The sequence below is a fragment of the Nerophis ophidion genome, linkage group LG12, assembly GCF_033978795.1.
Source record: "Nerophis ophidion isolate RoL-2023_Sa linkage group LG12, RoL_Noph_v1.0, whole genome shotgun sequence".
Classification (NCBI taxonomy): domain Eukaryota; kingdom Metazoa; phylum Chordata; class Actinopteri; order Syngnathiformes; family Syngnathidae; genus Nerophis; species Nerophis ophidion.
The window spans coordinates 57,947,481-57,963,051 of record NC_084622.1 but is presented as its reverse complement, the minus strand read 5'-3'; the positions used below and the strand labels follow the sequence as shown (position 1 = coordinate 57,963,051).

Sequence of the window (15,571 nt, the reverse complement as noted above, 5' to 3'; positions counted from 1 at the left end):
GCCATATCTGAAAGGGGTACACATTATTTCCAAGGCAGGACCCCACCCAGACACACAATATAGTACACAGCTCATTGAAAAACAATATTTGTTGTTCTTGTCATTGTAAATGGGCCAAAACACTTACATTAGAAAATGATCACATGGAAGTGACTGCTGTCATTTCATTATCAATCAATCAATCAATCAATGTTTATTTATATAGCCCCAAATCACAAATGTCTCAAAGGACTGCACAAACCATTACGACAACAACGTCCTCGGAAGAACCCACAAAAGGGCAAGGAAAACTCACACTCAGTGGGCAGGGAGAATTCACATCCAGTGGGACGCCAGTGACAATGCTGACTATATGAAACCTTGGAGAGGACCTCAGATGTGGGCAACCCCCCCTTCTAGGGGACCGAAAGCAATGGATGTCGAGCGGGTCTAACATGATACTGTGAAAGTTCAATCCATAGTGGCTCCAACACAGCCGCGAGAGTTCAGTTCAAGCGGATCCAAGACAGCAGCGAGAGTCCCGTCCACAGGAAACCATCTCAAGCGGATCAGCAGCGTAGAGATGTCCCCAACCGATACAGGCGAGCGGTCCATCCTGGGTCTCGACTCTGGACAGCCAGTACTTCATCCATGGTCATCGGACCGGACCCCCTCCACAAGGGAGGGGGGGACATAGGAGAAAGAAAAGAAGCGGCAGATCAACTGGTCTAAAAAGGAGGTCTATTTAAAGGCTAGAGTATACAGATGAGTTTTAAGGTGAGACTTAAATGCTTCTACTGCGGTAGCATCTCGAACTGTTACCGGGAGGGCATTCCAGAGTACTGGAGCCCGAACGGAAAACGCTCTATAGCCCGCAGACTTTTTTTGGGCTCTAGGAATCACTAATAAGCCGGAGTCTTTTGAACGCAGATTTCTTGCCGGGACATACGGTACAATACAATCGGCAAGATAGGATGGAGCTAGACCGTGTAGTATTTTATACGTAAGTAGTAAAACCTTAAAGTCACATCTTAAGTGCACAGGAAGCCAGTGCAGGTGAGCCAGTACAGGCGTAATGTGATCAAACTTTCTTGTTCTTGTCAAAAGTCTAGCAGCCGCATTTTGTACCAACTGTAATCTTTTAATGCTAGACATGGGGAGACCCGAAAATAATACGTTACAGTAGTCGAGACGAGACGTAACAAACGCATGGATAATGATCCAGACGTCTTTAGTGGACAAAATGGAGCGAATTTTAGCGATATTACGGAGATGAAAGAAGGCCGTTTTAGTAACGCTTTTAATGTGTGACTCAAAGGAGAGAGTTGGGTCGAAGATAATACCCAGATTTTTTACAGAGTCACCTTGTTTTATTATTTGGTTGTCAAATGTTAAAGTTGTATTATTAAATAGAGGTCGGTGTCTAGCAGGACCGATAATCAGCATTTCCGTTTTTTTAGAATAATAAGAAATTTAACTCGTTATTTAGTCAGGTTTGGGACAGGTGTGCTCAATGTGCACGTCTGATGTTGCTCACATGTGCTCCACTGAATGCTCAAGGAGTTTTTGCCTTTGCTCACACACATGAAAAACTAGAGGGAACATTGGTCCTGACATTTCCTGTGTATTATTGTGCCATTCACACAGAATGAAATCATAAAGGAATGCATTTCCCCCTGCAGATTCACTCCTGAGGCAAAAGCCAGCAGACATCCATTCGTGTACCTGCCCTTCGGGGCCGGGCCCCGCAACTGTGTGGGCATGAGGCTCGCCCAACTGGAGATCAAGATGGCTCTGGTTCGTCTGTTCCACAGGTTCACCATTATAAAGTGCTCTGAAACAAAGGTCTGTTGGATCGCTTGCTGTGCCCTGTGCCTTCTAATGTGGGTTATATCAGTATCTCAAAAGAAAATACCCTTTTTTTTTTTTCTCCAGGTTCCACTTGAGTTGAAGTCCACCAGCACCCTGGGACCCAAAAATGGCATTTTTGTCAAAATATCGAGAAGAGACAAAAGTGAAATCTGAGTCAAGGTGCTGAACTTTATGAGCTCCAAAAGAATTACAACACATCAATCTTTTGATGTTACTGATTAGCTGCTTGTTGGGTTTATCATAGGAATGCTTTATTCATGCCAGAATAGTTAAATTGGCGTCATTATTATTTGCTTTTACGTAAATAAATATAAAAAAACAAGTTGAACTGCCTACCAGTGGCACAAATAATGACTGCAAAGTGATTCTGCAGAAAATTTAGGGTGGAGTCTAAATATGTGATTTACTGAGGATTCCCAATAAAGGCTGTGTTGAAAATTATAGAGCTACAAACTGTACACAGTAAAAGTACCAGGCAAAGTATGCAACTTAATTAATTCATGTAAAAAATGTCTCTTAAATCTTTCTAATTCAATCAAATCCCCTTCATTTATATAGCACTATTAACAACAGAACTGTTTCCCGACTGCTGGACACATACTTGCCAACCCTCCCGATTTACCCAGGAGACTCCCGAATTTCAGTGCCCCTCCCAAAAATCTCCCGAGGCAACCATTCTCCCGAATTTCTCCCGATTTCCTCACGAATAACAATATTGGGGGCGTGCCTTAAAGGCACTGCCTTTAGCATCCTCTCTCACCTGAAAAGGAGACTATCATATATGTCTCTGTTATCCATAGGTTTATCTGTAACCCATAAATTAGGCAGGCACGGAGCTATTTCTCAGCGTGTTTATTCCAGCCGGCACGTTAATACACTGACACATAACATCCGGATTCCCATCGTGCATTGCTTCAAAACTACGGCAAGTAGTAATGTCCAAAAACATAACAGAAACGAAGCAGAAGAACGAAGAAGAGACATGGCGACGACGAGTGAGAAGAAGAAATACGCCTGCAAGTTCCAAAATGATTGGAAAAAATAATTTCAGTTCATCCAGGACAGCTCAAAGGGGAAGGGGTGTGCTGCCTGCAAATTTTGTAGATCAGACTTCTCCATTCAACACGGTGCCCGAACAGATATACTCATTCATGAACGGATTTTATATATCAATCAATGTTTACTTATATAGCCCTAAATCACTAGTGTCTCAAAGGGCTGCACAAACCACTACGACATCCTCGGTAGGCCCACATAAGGGCAAGGAAAACTCACACCCAGTGGGACGTCGGTGACAATGATCAATCAATCAATCAATCAATGTTCATTTATATAGCCCTAAATCACTAGTGTCTCAAAGGGCTACACAAACCACAACACAAACCACTACGACATCCTCGGTAGGCCCACATAAGGGCAAGGAAAACTCACACCCAGTGGGACGTCGGTGACAATGAGGACAATGAGAACCTTTGAGAGGACCACAGATGTGGGCAACCCCCCACCTTCTAGGGGGCCGAAAGCAATGGATGTCGAGCGTGTCTACATGATACTGTGAAAAGTTCAGTCCATAGTGGATCCAACACAGCAGCGAGAGTCCAGTCCAAAGCGGATCCAACACAGCAGCGAGAGTCCCGTCCACAGCGGAGCCAGCAGGAAACCATCCCAAGCGGAGGCGGATCAGCAGCGCAGAGATGTCCCCAGCCGATACACAGGCGAGCGGTCCATCCTGGGTCCCGACTCCAGACGAGTGGTCCATCCATTAATGCTGAAAGTAAAATGATGACTATGAGAACCTTGGAGAGGAGGAAACTAATGGGTGTCGAGCGGGTCTAACATGATACTGTGAAAGTTCAATCCATAATGGATCCAACACAGTCGCGAGAGTCCAGTCCAAAGCGGATTCAACACAGCGGATCCAATACAGCAGCGAGAGTCCCGTTCACAGCGGAGCCAGCAGGAAACCATCCCAAGCGGAGGCGGATCAGCAGCGCAGAGATGTCCCCAGCCGATACACAGGCGAGCAGTACATGGCCACCGGATCGGACCGGACTCCCTCCACAAAGGAGAGTGGGACATAGAAGAAAAAGAAAATAAATATATATATATAATATATATATATATATATATATATATATATTAGGGCTGCGAATCCTTGGGAGTCCTACGATTCGATTCAATATTGATTCTTGGGGTCGCGATTCGATAATATATCCATTTTTTCGGATTTAACGCGATTCTCGATTCAAAAACGATATTTTTCCAATTCAAAACGATTCTGTATTCATTCAACACATATGATTTCAGCAGGATCTAGCCCAGTCTGGGCCCAGTACATCGCAGCTCTCATCCAAAGCCAGCGAAAAACAGACTAAGTCAGCCGTTCTGCTCTTCAGCTGAAGCTCCCAAGTTTCCAGCGATGGTCTCAACCCGCCTCGTTACAGTGCGTCGGGAGAGTGACACGTTCTCAAATGCACCCCTCTTCTCCGGACATATCAGCGCAACAGAGTCCAATAAGCACCCCTTAATAAACTCTCCGTCAGAAAATGCCTTACTTTTTCTGGGGATTTTGTGAGAAATCACGAAACTTGTCCTGACGGCTGCATCTCTGGGGGTGTGATATTTGGTAAAAAGTCCTTGTTGGGTTTGCAGTTTTACCATCAACGCTTCAGCCTCCCTTGCGCGCTATTCATCAGATAGATTCCGGTATTGTTCCTCGTGTTTCGTATTGTAGTGGCGATTCAAATTATAGTCTTTAAAGGCCTGCTGAAAGCCACTACTACCGATCACGCAGTCTGATAGTTTATATATCAATGATGAAATATTAACATTGCAACACATGCCAATACGGCCTTTTTAGTTTACTAAACTGCATTTTTAAATTTCCCGCGATGTGTCCTGTTGAAAACGTCGCGGAATGAGGCTTATGTTGACGTGTGCTTGAGACGTTATTGGTTGGAGTGGACATATTATCCCAGCACCACTCAAGGCTAAAAGTCATCCGATTTAATCGCATAATTACACAGTATTTTGGACATCTGTGTTGCTGAATCTTTTGCAATTTGTTCAATTAATAATGGAGACGTCAAAGAAGAATGCTGTTGGTGGAAAGCGGTGGATTGCAGCTGCCTTTAGCAACCAAAACACAGCCGGTGTTTCTTTGTTTGTTGTGAAGCTTTAATATGGAACAGAGCGGTCAAGCGAACATGTTTCTCTTACACATGTCAACCGGCAGGTTTCGGTGAGAAAATTGTGGTAATAGGTCGTCTCTTACCGGAGACATGAGCGGAGCTTTGCGTCCTCCTGCAGCAGCAGCTCTCCCGTCCAAAGGCAAAACCTAGTAACTCACTTCTAGTTGATTTTGAGAAAACAAAGGAAAACCAATCCACCTTGATGCTGTCTTACAAAGATCTACAAAGTCATCAAAGGTAAAGATGTTTTCTTGAGCTTTCATTTTCTTGCCGATCGAGCCACGGATTGAATCTGCTCTCATGAACGTGTGCCCTTTTTCTCCAGATATTTCATCACAATCTCGGGTGGGCCCCGTTTTGCGTTTGCACATTCGGCAAGAGCCGTGTACAGCGTCCAGTTTTTATTTGGACCTCCACAGTTATCTGCCCAAAAGAGTACGAGAGGGGAAGAATCAAGAACAATACATTTAATGAAGGTGCTTGCAACGTCCTGGGCCAATCTTCCAAATATCCCCTCGTGCCATAATATCACATCATCAGGTTGACCGTCGGCCCCCATTCGTGCAAATGTCTCATTAAAGACAATAAGGCGACTGACAAAGAAGCTCCGATTGGTCCCTTGAGATACTAGGTTTTTCTGTTGTAGTTGCTAGGTCCTGCCATGCGCGTAACAGCTTACTTACGGAACAAATGACAATATCGCATACACTAATGTAAAGCGTATCACCTAGGAACTCCAAAATTATTATCAGCTCAGTTTTGACCAAAATTGAGTTACTGGGTTTCGCCTTTGGACGGGAGAGCTGTCAAAAGAGGCAGCTGCGACTTTCTTGGCTCCAACATGGCTTCCATCAGAGACACTGGCGGTCACCACACACCTTTCCGACTTTCAGGTATGACTTTATAATCTCACTAAAACACCAGTAACACAATACGCAAATAAGGGATTTTCCAGAATTATCCTAGTAAATGTGTCTAATAACATCTGAATCGCTCCCACTGCTCTCGCCTTTTTTCTTTTTTTTTTCTCCTAGTCCTTCACTCTCACTATCCTGATCCAGGAATCTTTCATCCTCGCTCCAATCAATGGGGAAATCGTTGCTTTCTCAGTCCGAATCGCTCTTGCTGCTGGTGGCCATGATTGTAAACAATGTGAGGATGTGAGGAGCCCTACAACCCGTGACGTCACGCGCACATCGTCTGCGACTTCCGGTACAGGCAAGGCTTTTTTATTAGCGACCAAAAGTTGCGGATTTTATCGTCGATGTTCTCTACTAAATCCTTTCAGCAAAAATATGGCAATATCGTGAAATGATCAAGTATGACACATAGAATGGACCTGCTATCCCCGTTTGAATACGAACATATCATTTCAGTAGGCCTTTAAACACAGCAACATGTGTACCACAAATTAAGCACGCAAATTTACCTTTAATTTCTGTAAAGAAATACTTGGCAGTCCACGTCTTGTTGAAAACACGGCATTGGTCATTAACTTTTCTCTTTTTAGCTTGAGGGTTGCAGGTTCGATTCCCGCTTGTGCCATCCTAGTTACTGCTGTTGTGTCCTTGGGCAAGACACTTTACCCACCTGCTCCCAGTGCCACCCACACTGGTTTAAATGTAACTTCGATATTGGGTTTCACTATGTAAAGCGCTTTGAGTCACTTGAGAAAAAGCGCTATATAAATATAATTCACTTCACTACTTTTTAAAATGTATTTTGTAATTTAGGATTGGCCTCACGCGGGCTGGACAGGGATGCACAAAAGGACCAGATGTGGCCCGCAGAATACCCAGGTCTGTTCTATTCTATTGTTTCTATACAATTATCTAAAAGGTTGTTGTTTTTAAAAGGCATTTTACACGTTTAAATGGTTCAGTTTTTGAAGGCTATGCACCAATTTAATCGATTTCAATAGAGATACACGTGTTTTGAGTTAAGCGCTCCATCACAGAACCAATTCATGTCGTAAGTTGAGGTGCGACTGTCTTCACGTGTGGCTGTGAAGATCACTAGACATACGTGTACTGATCTTTTGGTTTGGTCATCTTGTGTTAGAGCAGGGGTCACCAACGCGGTGCCCGCGGGCACCAGGTAGCCCTTAAGGACCAGATGAGTAACCCGCTGGCCTGTTCTAAAAATAGCTCAAACAGCAGCACTTACTAGTGAGCTTTCTCTATTTATTCCATTTTATTTATTTACTAGCAAGCTGGTGTCGCTTTGCTCGACGTTTTTAATTCTAAGAGAGACAAAACTCAAATAGAATTTGAAAATCCAAGAAAATACTTTAAGGACTTGGTGTTCACTTGTTTAAATAAATTCATTCATTTTTTTTACTTTGCTTCTTATAACTTTCAGAAAGACAATTTTAGAGAAAAAATACAACCGTAAAATTTATTTTAGGATTTTTAAACACATATACCTTTTTGACGTTGTAAAATCCTTCCTCTTCTTTCCTGACAATTTAAATCAATGTTCAAGTACATTTATTTTTTCATTGTAAAGAATAATAAATACATTTTAATATAATTCTTCATTTTAGCTTCAGTTTTTTTCAACCAAGAATATTTGTGAAATATTTCTTCAAACTTATGATTAAAATTCAAAAAAAATAATCTGGAAAATCTAGAATCAAATTTAAATCTTGTTTCAAAGTGTTTTGAATTTCTTTTAACAATTTTGTTCTGGAACATCTAGAAGAAATAATGATTTGTCTTTGTTAGAAATATAGCTTGGTCCAATTTGTTATATATTCTAACAAAGTGTATATTGGATTTTAACCTATTTAAAACATGTCATCAAAATTCTAAAATTAATCTGAATCATGAAAAATGACTAATGATGTTCCATAAATTCTTTTTTTGATTTTTTTTCAAAAAGATTCGAGTTAGCTAATTTTTCCTCTTAATTTTTTCAGTTGAATTTTAAAGTCGAAATTGAAGACTAACTATGTTTCAAAATTTAATTTGAACTTTTTTCCCTATTTTCTCCTCTTTTACACCGTTCAATTAAGTGCTTTTTTCATCATTTATTCTCTACAAAAAATCTTCCATAAAAGGAAAAAAAATGAACGACGGAATGACAAAAATACCCAGTTTATATATATATATATATAGATTTATTTGTTAAAGTTAAATTGAGCAAATTGGCTATTTCTGGCAATTTATTTAAGTGTGTATCAAACTGGTAGCCCTTCGCATTAATCAGTACCCAAGAAGTAGCTCTTGCTTTCAGAAAAGTTTGGTGATCCCTGGTCTAGACTATGTTCAAAATCAACAGGTTTCTTGTTTTCACGCCAAAATAAAATAACACAATTAATCAAAACATTTGACTGCATCTGACTTTGCCCTTTAAAACAAAACAAAAAAAAGAGGCAAAATATAAATACTCCCATATTTACTTTTTAAGAGATTCTTGTCTTCAACAGCAGCTCACCAAAATTTTGTTTGGAAGAAATGCCCATCGCCGTTAAACTTTTACATGTGTACAAAACCCAAAACCAGTAAAGTTGTGTACACGTTTTGTAAATAGTAAATAAAAACAGAATACAATGATTTTGAATAGACTGCAAAGACAAGATATGTAATGTTGGAACTACAAAGTATTAGCAAATATTAGCTCATTCCGAATTTGATGCCTGCAACATGTTTCAAAAAAGCTGGCACACGTGGCAAAAAAGACTGAGAAAGTTGAGGAATGCTCATCAAACACTTACCCGGAACATCCCACAGGTGAATATGCTAATTGGGAACAGGTGGGTGCCATGATTGGGTATAAAAGCAGCTTCCATGAAATGCTCATGCATTCACAAACAAGGATGGGGGGAGGGTCACCACTTTGTGAACAAATGCGTGAGCAAAGTGTCGAACAGTTTAAGAACAACATTTCTCAAACGAGCTATTGCAAGGAAATTTAAGGATTTCACCATCTTAGGTCTGTAATATCAAAAGGTTCAGAGAATCTGGAGAAATCACTGCACCTGAGCGCTAAGCCCGTGACCTTCGATCCCTCAGGCAGTAGAGCATTAAAAACAGTGTGTAAAGGATATCAGCACATGGGCTTCGGAACACTTCAGAAAACAGTATCAGTAACTACAGTTGGTCGCTACATCTGTAATTGCAAGTTAAAACTCTACAATGAAAAGCCAAAGCAATTTATCAACAACACCCGCTGGCTCCGAGCTCATCTAAGATAGACTGAGGCAAAGTGGAAAAGGGTTCTGTGGCCTGACAAGTCCACATTTCAAATTGTTTTTGGAAACTGTAGATGTTGTGTCCTTCAGAACAAAGAGGAAAAGAACCATCCCGATTGTTATAGGCGCAAAGTTCAAAAGCCAGCATCTGTGATGGTATGGGGGTGCATTAGTGCCCAAGGCATTGGTAACTTACACATCTGTGAAGGCACCATTAATGCTCAATGGTCCATACAGGTTTTGGAGCAACATATGTTGCTATCCAAACAACGTTATCATGGACGCCCCTGCTTATTTCAGCAAGACAACGCCAACTCACATGTTGAACAACTTAATCTGTACATCAAACAAGAATGGGAAACAATTCCACCTCAAAAGCTTAACAAATGGGTCTCTTCAGTTCCCAAACGTTTATTGGATGTTGTTTAAACGAAAGGCCATGTAACACAGTGGTAAAAATGGCCCTGTGCCAACTTTTTTTGCAAAGTGTTGCTGCCATTAAATTCCAAGTTAATGATTATTGGCAAAAAAAAAAGTTCTTCGTTCGAACATTAAATATCTGGTTTTTGCAGTTTGTTCAATTAATTATACACAATATTGCCAAAAGTATTTGGTCACCATTCCTTACCTATAGGGTTCAATATGATGTCGCTCCACCTTTTGCAGCTATTGCAGCTTCAACTCTTCTGGGAAGGCTGTCCACAAGGTTGCGGAGTGTGTTTATAGGAATTTTCCACCATTCTTCCAAAAGGTCACACACTGATGTTGGTCGAGAAGACCTGGCTCTCAGTCTCCGTTCTAATCCATCCCACAGATGTTCTATCGGGTTAAGGTCAGGACTGTGTGCAGGCCAGTCAAGTTCATCCACACCAGACTCTGTCATCCATGTCTTGCTTTGTTCATTGGGGCACAGTCATGTTGGAAGAGGAAGGGGCCCGCTCCAAACTGTCCCCACAAGGTCGGGAGCATGGAATTGTCCAAAATGTTTTGGTATCCTGGAGCATTCAAAGTTCCTTGCACCGGAACTAAGGGGCCAAGCCCAATATCTTAAAAAAAAAACACACACTATAATTCCCCCTCCAAAAATGTCACACTCGGCACAGTGCAGTCCGGAATGTACCGCTCTCCTGACAACCTCCAAAGCCAGACTCGTCCATTAGATTGCCAGATGGAAAAGCGTGACTCATCAGTCCAGAGACCGCGTCTCAACTGCTCTAGGAACCAGTGGCGACGTGCTTTGCACCACTGCGTCCCACACGTTGCATTGGATTTGGTGATTGTACGTGGGCTAATTGGAAGTTCATATGAAGTTTGGAGCTCTGTAGCGACTGACTCTGCAAAAAGTCGGCGATGTCTTCAGCATCCTCTGACCCCTCTGTCGGTTTACGTGGCCTACCACTTGGTGGCTGAGTTGCTGTTGTTCCCAAACTCTTCACTTTTCTTATAATCAAGCAGACAGTTGACTTTGGAATATTTAGGAGTGAGAAAAATCTCCAAGACAGTTCCACGCTGGAAATCACTGAGCTCCTGAGAGCGGCCTATTCTTTCACAATTTTTTTTGTAGAAACAGTCTCCATGCCTAAGTGTTTGATTTAATACACCTGTGGCCGGGCCAAGTGATTAGGACACCTGATTATAATCATTTGGATGGGAGGCCAAATACTTCTGGCAATATAGTATAGGTTGAAAAGGATTTGCAAAACATTGTGTTCTGTTTTTATTTACGAATTACACAACATGCCAACTTCACTGGTTTTGTACATTTTTTAACCTCTTAAGGCCCAAGCTGTTTGTTTACATGCTTTTTTTTTTTTTTTTTTTCCCTTTGCTATATTGGACCTTAGTTAGAATAAAAAATAAGAATCATCTTTTGATATAACGTACTTAGTCCAAAAGTACACAAACGTGTACTTCATGTCTAGTGACATGCTAATTCTTATTTTAAGACTTTTTCCCCCCCTCAAATTCCATTGTGTTATACACTTCTGACACCACCAGATGGCAGTATAAGTGTCCACATAAGTGGCCATAAGACCCCAATTCAGTAGTGTACACAGTTTTGGAAATAAGAGCTAAAAGGTGCTGTCCACACATGTGGCCACTATCAATCAATCAATGTTTATTTATATAGCCCCAAAGGACTGCACAAATCATTACGACTACAACATCCTCGGAAGAACCCACAAAAGGGCAAGGAAAACTCACACCCAGTGGACAGGGAGAATTCACATCCAGTGGGACGCCAGTGACAATGCTGACTATGAGAAACCTTGGAGAGGACCTCAGATGTGGGCAACCCCCCGAAAGCAATGGATGTCGAGCGGGTCTAACATCCATGCATCCATCCATCATCTTCCGCTTATCCGAGGTCGGGTCGCGGGGGCAGCAGCCTAAGCAGGGAAGCCCAGACTTCCCTATCTCCAGCCACTTCGTCTAGCTCTTCCCGGGGGATCCCGAGGCGTTCCCAGGCCAGCCGGGAGACATAGTCTTTCCAACGTGTCCTGGGTCTTCCCCGTGGCCTCCTACCAGCGGGACGTGCCCTAAACACCTCCCTAGGGAGGCGTTCGGGTGGCATCCTGACCAGATGCCCGAACCACCTCATCTGGCTCCTCTCCATGTGGAGGAGCAGCGGCTTTACGTTGAGCTCCTCCCGGATGGCAGAGCTTCTCACCCTATCTCTAAGGGAGAGCCCCGCCACCCGGCGGAGGAAACTCATTTCGGCCGCTTGTACCCGTGATCTTATCCTTTCGGTCATGACCCAAAGCTCATGACCATAGGTGAGGATGGGAACGTAGATCGACCGGTAAATTGAGAGCTTTGCCTTCCGGCTCAGCTCCTTCTTCACCACAACGGATCGATACAACGTCCGCATTACTGAAGACGCCGCACCGATCCGCCTGTCGATCTCACGATCCACTCTTCCCCCACTCGTGAACAAGACTCCTAGGTACTTGAACTCCTCCACTTGGGGCAGGGTCTCCTCCCCAACCCGGAGATGGCACTCCACCCTTTTCCGGGCGAGAACCATGGACTCGGACTTGGAGGTGCTGATTCTCATTCCGGTCGCTTCACAGTCGGCTGCGAACCGATCCAGTGAGAGCTGAAGATCCCGGCCAGATGAAGCCATCAGGACTACATCATCTGCAAAAAGCAGAGACCTAATCCCGTGGCCACCAAACCGGAACCCCTCAACGCCTTGACTGTGCCTAGAAATTCTGTCCATAAAAGTTATGAACAGAATCGGTGACAAAGGACAGCCTTGGCGGAGTCCAACCTTCACTGGAAAAGTGTCCGACTTACTGCCAGCAATGCGGACCAAGCTCTGACACTGATCATACAGGGAGCGGACTGCCACAATAAGACATTCCGATACCCCATACTCTCTGAGCACTCCCCACAGGACTTCCCGAGGGACACGGTCGAATGCCTTCTCCAAGTCCACAAAGCACATGCAGACTGGTTGGGCAAACTCCCATGCACCCTCAAGAACCCTGCCGAGAGTATAGAGCTGGTCCACAGTTCCACGACCAGGACGAAAACCACACTGTTCCTCCTGAATCCGAGGTTCGACTATCCGGCGAAGCCTCCTCTCCAGTACACCTGAATAAACCTTACCGGGAAGGCTGAGGAGTGTGATCCCACGATAGTTGGAGCACACCCTCCGGTCCCCCTTCTTAAAGAGAGGGACCACCACCCCGGTCTGCCAATCCAGAGGTACCGCCCCCGATGTCCACGCGATGCTGCAGAGTCTTGTCAACCAAGACAGCCCCACAGCATCCAGAGCCTTAAGGAACTCCGGGCGGATCTCATCCACCCCCGGGGCCTTGCCGCCGAGGAGCTTTTTAACTACCTCAGCGACCTCAGCCCCAGAAATAGGAGAGTCCACTACAGATTCCCCAGGCACCGCTTCCTCAAAGAAAGACGTGTTGGTGGGATTGAGGAGGTCTTCGAAGTATTCCCTCCACCGATCCACAACATCCGCAGTCGAAGTCAGCAGAACACCATCCGCACCATACACGGTGTTGATAGTGCACTGCTTCCCCTTCCTGAGGCGCCGTATGGTGGTCCAGAATCGCTTCGAAGCCGTCCGGAAGTCGTTTTCCATGGCTTCCCCGAACTCTTCCCATGTCCGAGTTTTTGCCTCCGCGACCGCTAAAGCTGCACACCGCTTGGCCCGTCGGTACCCGTCCACTGCCTCCGGAGTCCTATGAGCCAAAAGAACCCGATAGGACTCCTTCTTCAGCTTGACGGCATCCCTCACTGCTGGTGTCCACCAACGGGTTCTGGGATTACCGCCACGACAGGCACCAACAACCTTGCGGCCACAGCTCCAATCAGCCGCCTCGACAATAGAGGTTCGGAACATGGTCCACTCGGACTCAATGTCCCGCACCTCCCTCGTGACATGTTCAAAGTTCTCCCGGAGGTGTGAATTGAAACTCTCTCTGACAGGAGACTCTGCCAGACGTTCCCAGCAGACCCTCACAATGCGCTTGGGCCTGCCAGGTCTGTCCGGCATCCTCCCCCACCATCGCAGCCAACTCACAACCAGGTGGTGATCGGTAGAAAGCTCCGCCCCTCTCTTCACCCGAGTGTCCAAAACATAAGGCCGCAAATCCGATGACACAACTACAAAGTCGATCATGGAACTGCGGCCTAGGGTGTCCTGGTGCCAAGTGCACATATGGACACCCTTATGTTTGAACATGGTGTTTGTTATCGACAAACTGTGACGAGCACAAAAGTCCAATAACAAAACACCACTCGGGTTTAGATCCGGGCGACCATTCTTCCCAATCACGCCTCTCCAGGTTTCACTGTCGTTGCCAACATGAGCGTTGAAGTCTCCCAGTAGGACAAGGGAATCACCCGGAGGAGCACTTTCCAGTACTCCCTCGAGTGTACCCAAAAAGGGTGGGTATTCTGAACTGCTGTTTGGTGCGTAAGCACAAACAACAGTCAGGACCCGTCCCCCTACCCGAAGGCGAAGGGAAGCTACCCTCTCGTCCACTGGGTTGAACTCAAACGTACAGGCTTTGAGCCGGGGGGCAACCAGAATTGCCACCCCAGCCCGTCGCCTCTCACTGCCGGCAATGCCAGAGTGGAAGAGGGTCCAGTCCCTCTCGAGAGAACTGGTTCCAGAGCCCTTGCTGTGCGTCGAGGTGAGTCCGACTATATCCAGCCGGAACTTCTCTACCTCGCGCACTAGCTCAGGCTCCTTCCCCCCCAGTGAGGTGACGTTCCACGTCCCTAGAGCTAGCTTCTGTAGCCGAGGATCGGACCGCCAAGTGCCCTGCCTTCGGCTGCCGCCCAGCTCACAATGCACCCGACCTCTATGGCCCCTCCTATGAGTGGTGAGCCCATTGGAGGGATGACCCACGTTGCCTCTTCGGGCTGTGCCCGGCCGGGCCCCATGGGAACAGGCCCGACCACCAGGCGCTCGCCATCGTGCCCCAACTCCGGGCCTGGCTCCAGAGCGGGGCCCCGGTGACCCACGTCCGGGCGAGGGAAATCTGGGTTCATTTCGTTGTAATTCCATAGAAGTCTTTGAGCTGCTCTTTGTCTGATCACTCACCTAGGACCTGTTTGTCTTGGGAGACCCTACCAGGGGGCATGAAAACCCCCAGACAACATAGCTCCTAGGATCATTGGGACACGCAAACTCTTCTACCACGGTAAGGTAGCAGCTCAGAGAGGAGGGGTCTAACATGATACTGTGAAAGTTCAATCCATAGTGGCTCCAACACATCCTCTAGAGCAGGGGTCTCAAAGTCAATTTACCTGGGGGCCACTGGATGCAGAAACTGGGTGAAGCTGGGCCGCAAGAAAACAATTCTTAAAAAATTCCAACATGCACTTTTTAATAAATTCACCTTTTTGAATGGTTTTCCCGCCCTTGCAACATACTTGCCAGCTCTCGCGATCTTTACGGGAAACACCCAAGTATCAGTGGCCCTCCAGGACAATCATTCTCCCGGTTTTCACCCGAACAGCAATATTAAGGGCGTGCCATGATGGCGCTGCCTATAGCGTCCTCTATTACCTGCCATCTCGTCCGCTTATCCACTTTACAAACTGCGTGCCAGCCCAGTCACATGATATATGCACAAGTAAATGCAAGACATACTTGGTCAACAGCCATACAGCTCACACTGAGGGTGGTGGTATAAACAACTTTATGACTATTAAAAATATGCGCCACACAGTGAACCCACACCCAACAAGAATAACAAAACACATTTAGGGTGAAAATTCACAACATAACACAACAGAAGAAATACCCAGAATCCAATGCAGCCCTAACTTTTCCGGGCTACAATAGGGGGCGGGGGTG

At 45.2% G+C, this 15,571-nt stretch overlaps 1 protein-coding gene across 2 annotated transcripts in view; it reads left to right on the top strand.

The window, feature by feature from the left end:
• Positions 1-2,292, top strand: part of tbxas1 (thromboxane A synthase 1 (platelet)) — a 32,136-nt gene extending 29,844 nt beyond the window's left edge. For both annotated transcript variants that reach the window (XM_061917851.1, XM_061917852.1), the window contains 2 exons: positions 1,662-1,824; positions 1,915-2,292. In XM_061917851.1, coding sequence (XP_061773835.1) covers positions 1,662-1,824; positions 1,915-2,004 — 253 coding nt within the window. In that variant the 3' untranslated portion in view covers positions 2,005-2,292. The remainder of the gene's footprint in view (positions 1-1,661; positions 1,825-1,914) is intronic.
• The last annotated feature ends 13,279 nt before the right edge of the window (positions 2,293-15,571 follow it).